The following is an 11,981-nucleotide window of genomic DNA, read 5'->3' on the forward strand; positions in this document are numbered from 1 at the left end:
ATAACATTATTTCTAGCATAGAGAAATGTCAGAGAATATAACTGGTGGCATCTTGTCAGCGGAGACTGAATCAATGACTTTCTCTGCCTTTGGTGTTAGAGGAAGGTGCACGCTGCTGCTGGTGCACTTTCAAATCCCTGAATTAAAAGAAAGAGACTCTTTTTTCACTGTATTATGCATCTGGCATAAAAGCAGGAATATTCAGCGCCACAATTAAGTGCAGTATATATTAAAAGAAAAGGTGTTTCTGATTATTGGATGTGTTATTCTGAACAGTTCAAATACTGTGGTACTTTGTAATTAGTTATTGGCTATAATATTATTGAAAAGATTCTCTAATTTTCTTCTGGAAAAATGATCTTCAAAACTTCCTGGTGTTTTGCCTCTAACTATGAATTGTTTTGTTTTTTTCTTTTAAGCCAATGAAATGCTCAGATGATGAAAGATCAAGCACGCACACACACACACACACACACACACACACACACACACACACACACACACACACACACACACACACACACTGTACAGACCACAATAAGCCTCAATCGCTTGTCGGTGGAGGAGAGATATTAGCCTCAGACTTTTACCGTCCTAATGACTTCTTTCTTCTTTCCAAATGCCTTCAAATGTTTTCCTGATTGAGGTTAAAGTTCCCTGAAATCATGTTGATTTTAGGTCAAATCTGCATAAAATACCGGAAATGTGGTAAAAACAAAAGTTCATAAAGATGCTGCTGATGAAGATCCTCTCTCTGTTCACATTCATGGGTCTTTTTATGTTTCTGAGTCGGGGCGGGGCACTTTTATCGATAGAAAGTCAAAATGCAGCTGGTATGGTCAAATTGTTTTTCAAGAAAGAAAAACACCAAACTGTTGCTAGTTCAACATCTTGTGCTTTTCTTTGTTGTACCTGATGGTAAACTTAATTAATTAATAATTCTGTGTTTTGAACTAGACGGTCAAGTTTCCATCTCTGGCCCTGGAAAAATATAATGAGCACTCTCACTATTTTCTAATATTCTGTAGGTACTAAAACTGAAAACTGTTGGTTTATCATACACCCATAAAGTTGGAATAAAATATTTTTTTCCCTCTTCTCATGAAATGATTGCGACAATGTGATTTTTTCCTAATAGATCAAGTGTATGTATATGTTCTCAAAACTTACTTGATCAATCTCTTCCAAACATATCACAGTGAAATTCAACCACTATTAACCTTCATAATAGGAATAAAAAAAGAGGACTGTGTCTGAAAACTAAAATAATTCCAACTTTATGGGCAACAGTGTATATAGAGAAACATAAATGAATTTGGTTTTGAAAAGAAGTTTTTTTTTTTTTTTTTACAATTTCTTAGTACACGTTGGAGAAGAGTTTTTGCCTCATCACGATCAGATCTGGTTAAACCTAACAATCATCTGTCTCTGAATCAACTTATTAAGCTCAATTAATTGATTAGCTCTACTTTATACCATGATAGCTGCCTTTTTGATACATTTTAATAATGCTGCAGATCACTGGGCAACTTGATGTGTCAGGTATTAAATTCTTTTGTGTGAACAAACAAAATCCCATCTAGTTACTGTAGTTCAACTAAAAAAACATAAGTGACTTTTATTGGAGCGACTATACACAGGAAATGTAACTGTAGTGGAAAGAGCTTCTTCACTCTCATAGTTTATGTCTCCGTCCATGAAAACACAAAGTTTCTCTCGACCGGTTTCAGCCTTCAGACTGTCCCACGGCCGACCACTTGTCTAACAACCGATGTCCTTCTCTCCCTCTCTCTCTTTTCCCCTCTTTTCCTCTCCTCATAGTTCCTCCGCAGGCTAACCTCCCCGCTCCTCCTCCCCCACCCCCTCTTCCGCCTCCTCCTCCACCTCCTCCACCTCCTCCTCCTCCTCCTCTTCCTCCTGCTGTATCATCTCCTGCTGTATCATCTCCTCCTGTATCATCTCCTCCTGTATCATCTCCTCCTGTCTCTCTGGCGCCTCCCTCTCCTATAAGCAACGGAATTCACTACACGTTTGTCTAATCTCAGACACAAAGTAAGGCCTAACTGCATGTGGTGTTTTTTTTTCTGTTTTTTTTTTTTTTTTTTGGTGCTAATGTTTTCGAGGCTGCACTAATTCTTTCTAACAAGGGGCTTCTGTGTGCTTTGCACCTCACTCAATGCTTTACTGCTCTGTTGTGATTGTAGGAAACACATCTTGTCTGGGTTAGGGAATCCCTGCCTCTGCTCCCATTATAATCAAAACAAACATCTGCAGGCAGTCCGCTCATCCCACTGTGATAATTGTGTGTAAATTGTTTTTTTTTTCTTCTTCTTCCTTTTTTGTACCACTGCCAAAATATTTATGGCTGGTTGAGGAAAGAAAAGGCTGAAAGGAACATGACTGTTTGTAGCATTGTGTATAATTAACAAAAGAGACACCTTTTGATTTAGCACCTTGACAGTTCAGTAGTCAGCACAGCTGCATTCCTCGGCACCAATTAGCTCCCCATCTGTAGCCTGGCAGCGCTAAGCCAGAAGAGAGAAAGAAAAAAACCAGTAGATATCAGTGTTGTTACTGTAAACGCAGAGAGAAGGCTTCTGTCGTCTTACTGCCTTATTAAAAAAAAAAAAAAAAAATCTTCCATCCATCGACCAGCACTGACAAATATTTGATTAATACATTTTATTTTGGAATTTTAAGTGGTTTTGAGTTACGTGGTGATTAGCCCCTCCTTGAAGAAATTGGTCTGAAATAAAGAGCTTGATGGAGATTTTATTTTCAAGATATTATGCAGAAACACACTTATATGTATATATAGACTGCTTGGATGTTGATTAAGCATCTACAAAGGTGTATCTAACCATTGACCTTTTACCATAATGCATGTTACAAGAAGTGAAAGCATGAGCTTCCTCTTGTCAGCCTGGCATGATGTGGATCTGTTATTCTCTCCTGTATGAGGAATCTTTATTCCTTGTGTGACTGCATGTTGTTTCTTCTATTGTTGTTCTTGTTGTGTGTGATACTTATTTTGCCCAAACTTTTTTGTTTGTTTGTCTGTTTGTTTTCCCCCTCTTTTAGCTCTCTCAGCTCATGTTCAGGTCTGCTGTTAGAGGTGGGCTGTGATGTGTAGTATTCGGTTTTAAAAAAAAAAGTTGCTCTGCCACTTTGGCAGCTTTGTGATTAGATCATGACATTCAGGATCTACTAATTGGATTCACTTCCAGTGTAAAAAAAAAAGTGTTACTGTGCTGTGTCTGCAGACTGAGGAGCTGTAACAGTGATGCACTGTAGAAGATACAGTTGTTTTGTGTTTGCTCGTTCTTATATTTATTCATTATATGAGTTTCACATCTGTGTGGCAGCTGTTTTTGCCTCACATGTTATAATATCCTTAATGATTGTCCTCCAGTGTCTCTTTTAGTAATGTGCATATTATCATAATTGGTATGCAGCTAAGTTTAGGGCACAGGCTTATTTGACTAATACATTCTTGATGTCTAGGAAATAATTATTTGGTTCATTTTAGAGTTTAAGAGCAAAAATAACCTCTAAAAATAACTCAGAGAAGAGCCTGGAGTGTTTTTTTAATGATAAATTCATTTGAGGCTCCAAAAACAAAAGAGAAAAACCTCCAGGTGTTATCTGATGTTGGTTACTCCTGCTGTCTTCTTCTCGGATATTTACTGTGTTTGTACTTACTTTGTTCTTCTCTCTTATCGCCTCTCAGCTCAAGCTATTTCTGGACACTGAGGTGCTATCCCCACAATGACAACAACAAACACCTGGATTCTTGCAAGAAAAAGGAGGATTTTCTTTGATTATTTTGGACACTTTACACCTTTCCATACGGCAGTAGAAGAACTATTATATAGTAAACATTCACAAACAAGACAAAACATCTCTGAGGTTCACGCAGCACCGACTCCTCCGAGTGTTTCTCGCTGCTGACGGCAACTTTCCTGAGGAAAACACAGGAAAGACGTTGCTGTGCTTATTAACTGAGTGTCTAACTAATGTTAATCTCATAGTAATAAAAGAAACGATTTTCTACATGTTATTGCACTTTGAATTGTACACTGTATCATGTTTTCAAGGTATGGCTGACTTGCTTTTACTTGCAGTGTGATCTCAACTCAGAACATTTATGAGGTTTTTGTTTGTCTGTCTGTTTTGTTTTGTTTTGTTTTTGTTTTTTCAGGTACAACATGTTATGAACAGGAGGTACTAAATGTGTCATGATGGTAGTATTTTTATCAGATATTATTCTTACACCAAACCACATGAAATATCATATGTATGTACCTGTAGCACTGCCAGTCTCCTTTTAGCTTGCCAAAATGAATTTTATTTTTGCTTACATCAGGATGAAAATAACCTTTAACATATTTTCTGTGCGACTGAGGGAAGGTTGCACAAAGGAAATTTATAAAAATGTGAATATTAAAGATATTAACACAATTCCTGGTTCATCACATATGTATTTATTCCCTCTGTTTTATGTCAAATTCATATTCCTTTTCCATTTATCCTCCATAAAAGAGAATATGACACACAATGTAAACTGTTGCAAATGAGATGAAAAGTTTATTAACAGAAGTTGACTAAATAATCTCTCAAAGTCTGAGCAGTAGAGACAAGTTCTCTGGTCTTCGCTGCAGCAGAAGTTGTGTAGTGTAGCACAAATTCCACATTTGTCTTGTACTTCTCCAGCTGTCGACTTGTCGGGATTTGGTAATGAATACAAATGTAATTCAAACTGTCTAAAGCCAATCTATAAATTTAGGTTTTATTATTCTTTCTCTGATTGAAATATTAGACTAAGAGATTTTACTGACATAATTAACTTTTAAACCCAAAAGAACCTCTTTGTTCTTTATTATATTTCACTGGTGTATTTATTGACCGTATCTTTATTCTAATCATGTACAAAGGAAAAGTACAAAATGTGCACTCATCATAGCTCTGAGATTCTCTTTGAACCTCCACATTGATTGCCGTGACCTATTAAACTTCATTCTATTATTTGAAAAAGGAACCAAACTATGGCATGCTCAAAGGAGGTGAAGTTTCAATACAAAAAAAAGAGAGGCTTCTTGAAATGTTTCTCAAGTTCAAAGCTTTTTCTATCTCAAAAGAGCATTTTTAATTCCGTGTATTTTCACCCAAGAAGGTGGATACTAATAACTCTGGATTCTGAAGTACAGAATTCATATCTTTAAATCATGAACTATGCCTCCATTGCAATTGTAAAAGAAACCTCAAAGAACATCTGAGTCGGAGAGAAAAGAATCTGGACAATATGTTTTTTAAAAGAGAGTGCGACGGCGCTGTTAGAACTGTAATAAACCTTAAGAGTTTTCAACACCGGTGTTTATTTTATTAAATTTACCACGGACTCCTGGTCCTGGTACAAACGCAGACCGCCGGATGTGAACCGGCTCCCCTCGCCCTCCTCGGCTGTTGTGTTGCGGCTCCCTCCCAAGTGACATCTTTATCTTTAATTGGAGAGTAATTACTTTCACTCGTCTGCATCGGGGTGTGCTTTGAAAACACCTGAGAGAGAAAGAAGGATGCACCTCCCTCAGCAGCAGCAGCAGCAGCAGCAGCATCCTCTCTGCCTCCCCGTATCTCCTCCAGGATCTGGGGTGGGGGGGCCCACAGCGCCCACTGGCCCTGGTGGCTAGAAGACCCATCACATCCTCTGTTCTGCTTATTTTGCAATAAAATGGGATGTTTTTCCCTCCTCCTGCAAAAATTCACCCAAGACCCTCCACTGAGGATTGTGGCATTTCCATGTATTGACGTTTGGCTGGTGGTTCATATACATTTGTTATTCTATGCTCTGGACTTCAAAGAGAATGAAAGAGGGCCTATTATGCTAATTGGGTCCTGTTCCGTTAAACGCAATCAAGGCCTCCCGCATTAATCCTTTACTAAATACTTACTGGCTTTAGAGATGCTTTTTCAGATGCAAACAGACTACGACACACTTCTGCTTATTTCCCTGACAGGGGTGTAGTTTCTTACACAAGTCATAAATAAGTAGCAGTAAATAAAATGTCTCACTTGAAATTAGAGAAAGTAAAACAGCTCCATGTCAGTCTTTGTAGTGCGCTCAGAGTGACATTGATTAGACTGAGGCTTTGACTTTTCTTGTGTTTTTTCTTTCTCTTTTCTTTTTTTTTTGCCAGGTTGAAAGGAAGAGCCTATGGAGACCTCACTGAGGAGTCTGACCTTGTTCTCAGGTCCACATTGTTCACTACACTGCACCCTGCGTTTGTAACATATTCACAGTTTTTCCCCTGACAGGAGCAGGAGAAAGGAGAAAGGAGAAATCCTGCACTGATTCCCAGTGATGCCTATTTCCATCACATAAATATGATTGTTACTCGCAGTAAATGTCTGAGGATTTAGACTACAGTGGAAACACAGCCGGCGCCTCCTTTTGCACACAGTGGGAATCCGGATTGTAGTCCAATTGTACAAATACAAAACCAAGGAAGCCGATGCAATAGGTGCTTTGATATCAAAAATAGTATTTTATGCTGTTTTATCATTTTCAAGCACCACATACGCTACATTTTCTAATATGTAAGAAATGGAATGGTGATTTGTTGAATAATTGAAGAGTTAGGAATCACTGAATATTCCTCCCAACGTGCGTCGTGCATGCTATAAAAAGAATAGAGGGAAAGCTGAATTACAGTCACGCTGCACCACACTGACCTAACTATTGGCAGAAATTAAAACAACAATATCTTCTGTGAATCTTTTTTTTTTCTTCTTCAAAGCGATTGTGTTTAAGATTTAAAGCTGTGGTTTCATTGGGGAGACGATACAAATGTAATAATAATAAACATTGAATAATAGCTTTATCAGCTTAATATATTAAACAGTGAGAGAACACAATTCCTCCAACATGAATGATTAAGTGTGTGTTGAGACGGCGCTGTGTTGCATTAAACAATGAAATCATCTCATGTTCCTTAAACGGCAGGCTTTTTACAATACCTACAGTGAATTGGGCTTTTTGTACATAAAAGCAATTGCTTTGTAAATGAACCAAATGCCCCTGGGCATCCTCTTTAATCTCCATGCACACAAACACACTGAGCTAAGTGAAATTTACAGCATTCAATGAGGCCAATGAAAAGGATGTGAACGTACCTTCAGGTCCACACAGTGCAATGCAGTGGTAACAAATTAGTCTTTTTTTTTTATGGATAATGAATTAGAGAAAATGAACATATATTAATAAATGGAAGGAAGTTCCAGTCACTGTTTTTCTCAAATGCATAAAAACACAGGTTATTTATTGATGTTTCTTAAAGGGAAGACACGTTTTCACATGATTCCTGATCAGGCTACGATCAATAAAGTGCAGTTATGTATCTAAACATACATTACATATAGGCTGTTATCATATATTACACATACGTGAGTACAACAGGGTTGATATTTGTAGTATTGTTGGCACAGTCTATGTGATGGTGTCCCTGATAACTATATAATTAGAACTGGCATGTTGCACTCCTTATTTCAACATGATTAATCAGTGGTTCTCTGTTAACTTGAAAGGAAATATTAGATCCTGACTAAACTTTGATGAAATCCAGAGTTACAAGTCGGAGATTTGGGTCAACTAATGAGAACAGAGCGTCCCACTTTGCAAGTCCAATTGGGAGAGAGAGATGATTTGCATGTATGCAAATAGTGTTTGAGTTAATTGCATAACTTGGTTTTCAATAATGACTAAGTAGTGTTTTTTTTTTATATATATTCATCTGTTTGTGTGTTTTTTATTTTATTTTGTTGTTGTTGTTGTTATTTTCTGGAAGTTTTTTTTTTTTTTAACATCTGGACCATGTGAGACGTTCAGGATCCTCTCCTCATTTCTTCATACAGCATTTTAGAGATTTAGACATTTATCTGCAGAGCTCACAGCACTGATCCAGGACAGTTGCTATGTGTTTACAAAGCAGCATGGCCTGTATTCAGAGACCACACATTTAAAATACAGATGTACAACATCTGCTCTGCGCTTTTTTCTCTCTCAAGTCACTGAGCAGAGCTGCCTGCATGTTCTTCTCCTCACATCCTCCGTCGCCTCTTAAGGCTATACACTCAGCTTCAGTATGTCCATTACTATATAAACATTTTCATTATTGTATAAGAGTGAAAAAACAAAGGTGAGTCTCCTTTGAATATATGAATCAAAAAAATATACATCAGCTTTAATAACAATTGATTATGTGATTATGTCTATGCATCAATTCACTGTGAGGATTATCATTTATATTCATAGCAGCAGCTTTAGAAATCTTTATATAAATGTATTTAAAACTACTGAATGTGTGAGTATATATGACTGCAACCAAAAAAAATATATTATCTGACAACAAAGAGATCACTTAACTCTGATCACCTGTTTACAGCTTCATCATAGTTTGTAATAAATGTTTATTAATGAAATGTGCTGCTGCTTATAAAAAGCTAAATAAGAGGTTTAGAATAAAGTGTTTCTGTGCTCCAGGTCCTGACTCATGTTAACCTGAGGTGGTTTCATGTCACATGCAGACGGTTTTTAAAGCAGAACTTTCATAATCTTCCTCGTTTATAATGCAGATAAATATGAATCCTCATTGAGAATACTAATCACCGAGGTCCTAAGAAGCATGAATCAGCTGCACACCTTTGAAACCTGCTCTGTCTGCACTGTAATCAAAGCTGAAGCTGCCCCCCCACCCCCCAACACACACACACACACACACACGTATACACACGCCCCACAATCCACCACCACCCACCCCTCCTCGTCTTCACTCATCCTCACTCACTGACTGAATGGTGTTCTCTAATTAACCATGCAGAACAGGAGAAGAACACATGTTAATTTAATGTAACAAAAATGTTGATTTTCATGCACTCTCCTTTTCAAATATTTATGGGCTAGACTTGAATTTCAAGATGCATCAAAGACTCACAGGGTATGCAAATGTGCCTGCCTTATACCCCCAACAAGTTGGACTGTCTTTTACTCTTCACGCAGGCTTCATGCATCCGAGCTATAAAGAGGAAGCCATTACAGTCACCTCTGTAAAAATAGTAGCCTATATTTGTGTTTTGAGAACTATCCGGCTGGCACCTGCTCAGCTGCAGCAGCCATAAGTCATCTTCAATCAAGCTGGGCAGTGAATGAAGCCAGAATCATGACTCATGTCTTTTTTTTTTTTTGCAGCTTTTCTTGTTCTGATATGCAGATCAGATTGTGATTTTGAAAGCAGCAATACATTTAGTGCAAAAGGAGAAAATACTGTATGAGAAGGGCGATGTTGATTATTTTTCTTACAATGAGCCTGTATCAAAGACTCACATAAACAATATAAAGTTCACCTCAGAAGAAACAGGAAACTGTGGCTCAAATCCTGTGTTTTTGTCTCAATCTGCTGTTTGCGGGACACACAAACACACACACACACACTTGACTACACACATACACTATCCGCGCGCGTTTCCCGCAGTGTCCGAAAGGTGGCGCATGAGACACGTCAAAGAGCCGCGTGAGTGCGGGTGGTGAAGGAGAAGAGTCCGCTGCTGCACCGTGAGGAGGCCACACTCACAGCAGCAGAGATCACACATGACTTCAGCATGCAGGGGCTCTGGCGATGAAACGTGCTGTTAGACTGTTACAGGATTGTTTATAATTTCACCTCACAAAGCTGTTTCCACCGCGTCTCTCGTGTTTCTGTCGGAGGAAGGTGTCACATTCCTCCAGCGAGGCGATCAAGTGCAAACTACAGAAAAAAAAGTTTCTTTCCTAAAGGTAAGGTCCTTTCTTTCTTTCTTTCTTTCTTTCTTTCTTTCTTTCTTTCTTTCTTTCTTATTTCTAGTGAGTGTCGTTTATTTTCTTTCACACTGTAGCTAGAATAAGAAAAAGAAAAAGAAAAACAAGGGAGACTTCTAAACTCAGACCAAACAGTGAGTGACAGCTCGTGTGTGCGCGCACAGCGGGAACGCGCCTCCTCTGATGGAGACGTGGAGCTGTGCGTTTTTTGTTTTGTTTTTTTACTTTACCTTGAACAAAAAAAAAAAACTAAGACAACGTGAAGAGCACAAGACTCTGAGCTTTATGGCCACTTCTCCATCTCTCTCTCTGTCTCTCTTTCTCTCTCTCTCTCTCTCTCTCTGTCTCTCTTTCTTTCTCTCTCTCTCTGTCTCTCTTTCTTTCTCTCTCTCTATCTATCTCTCCTCCTCTCCTCCCTCTTTCAGCTCTTTCTCTGTGACTCTGCAGTGAGTTAACAATCTGAATTTCCTGCTGCTGTCTTATGTTTTGTAAGTAACTTTCTTATTTGTCTCGTGTGGCACTTGCTTCTGTGTTGTTGTCATTCTGCTGACGTGTTGACTGATGGACTGACAGTGTTGGCTGCTGTGATGTGATGTATGTGTATGTATGTGTGTGTGTGTGTGTGATGTGTGTGTGTATGTGTGTGTGTGGAGCTCCTGTCCTCTCTTCTCTGTTTGTGTCACAAAACGCTGCTGTTGATTTGTAGATGACAACTTTTCCGTCTGTTCCCTCGCTCAGTGTTTCGGTCGCTCTCTCCTGATCTGATCTGCGCTCGGCGGCTCTGCAGGAATTTTCTTTTGTGTGTTTGACATGTGCGGGGCCTCCTCGAGCTCAGCTGATCATTTAAAACATATGCTCGTGCTGCAGCACAGAGCAAAGAGTGTCGTTGTAAAAAAAAAAAAGCTCCTGTTTTGGCAAGTGAACGCAACCTGTGGGTTCAGACCTTTGATTTCAGCTCAGATGCCAAAACAGACTTTTCTTTCTTTCTTTCTCTTATTTTTCTTGTAAAACAAAATGTAGGATTTATTTAAATGAACGTGTGTCACTGGTCTCTTATATTTATTACCTGCGTAAACGGTGAATCAGTGATGCATAATGACGATTATTTCAATTACAGCCTGAGAATAAGAATTCTAATGCAGAATTTATAACAAATAAATGTATCAGTGTGTGAAATTTTTGGGTTAAACCTGATGCTGGGAAATAACATTTTCTCTCCTGTCATTATTTAAAAACAATTACAGACTGAACATTTTTATTTCTAAAACAGCTCTGATGATTTAAATTGTCTGATGACGCAGAAAGACGAGTCTTTTATTTCTGGTTTATTCTTTAAATGTAATGATTTATTAATAGTAATAATAATAGTAATAATAATAATTGTAATAATAGGGCGTGAAAACTGGAGGCTAATAATAAAAAACGCTTTGCACGCGAGAAGAGTTTTATAGGATCATATATCAAAAAATTATTTGACCATGAAATTTTGCAAATATGTGAAGAGCAGCTGAAGATCAGCGGAGGGTGTGCACATCTCAATTTCTTCTTTCTTTTCAGATGAGAAGCTAAAAAAAAAGGGAGAGAGTTTGAAAAAAAAAGAGTCACAGGTCTGATTTGTGATGCTGATTGAATAATAAACCAAACTGAACTGAACTGGTCCCTGAACTCCACATCAGCTCCTCACAGTGTTTTCTCTCACCTGCTCTCATCATCTCCATCAGCTTGAATAACTGAGGTTTTTTTTTTTAATACATAATTTTTTATCTTCCTCTTAACAAACGGTGAATGTGAAACACTCTCATCGAGGCTGGGTGGATCTCTTTATATCAAATTAGATTAAATAATAATAATAAAAAAAAAGGTGTCATTAAAGTAAAAGTGCAGCGGCTCTAAAAGGGGGAGAGAAGTCGGCCTTAACTTTTGCAGCCGCTGTGCAGCTGAAAGTGATGTTCATTTAAGTATAAGCTTATTAAAGTGACTAAACTGCGGCCAGTAACAACCGTCCTCCCTGACTCCACTTTTATTTCACCACAAATCTCTCTCTCCCTCCCTCCCTCTCTCCCTCTCTCTCTCTCTTGCTCTCTCTCTCTCGCATCTCTTGTCTGGGAGGGGAGGAGGAGGAGGAGGAGGAGGA

General features: G+C 38.3%; 1 protein-coding gene across 1 annotated transcript in view; it reads left to right on the forward strand.

Annotated features, from left to right (window-relative positions):
- Window positions 1–3,949, forward strand: part of plekha7b (pleckstrin homology domain containing, family A member 7b) — a 72,378-nt gene extending 68,429 nt beyond the window's left edge. The window contains exon 29 of the mRNA XM_083969255.1: window positions 3,731–3,949. Within this exon, the coding sequence (XP_083825381.1) occupies window positions 3,731–3,753 (23 nt within the window). The 3' untranslated portion in view covers window positions 3,754–3,949. The remainder of the gene's footprint in view (window positions 1–3,730) is intronic.
- Window positions 3,950–11,981: the final 8,032 nt, after the last annotated feature.

This window comes from Trachurus trachurus, assembly GCF_905171665.1.
Source record: "Trachurus trachurus genome assembly, chromosome: 3".
Lineage (NCBI taxonomy): Eukaryota > Metazoa > Chordata > Actinopteri > Carangiformes > Carangidae > Trachurus > Trachurus trachurus.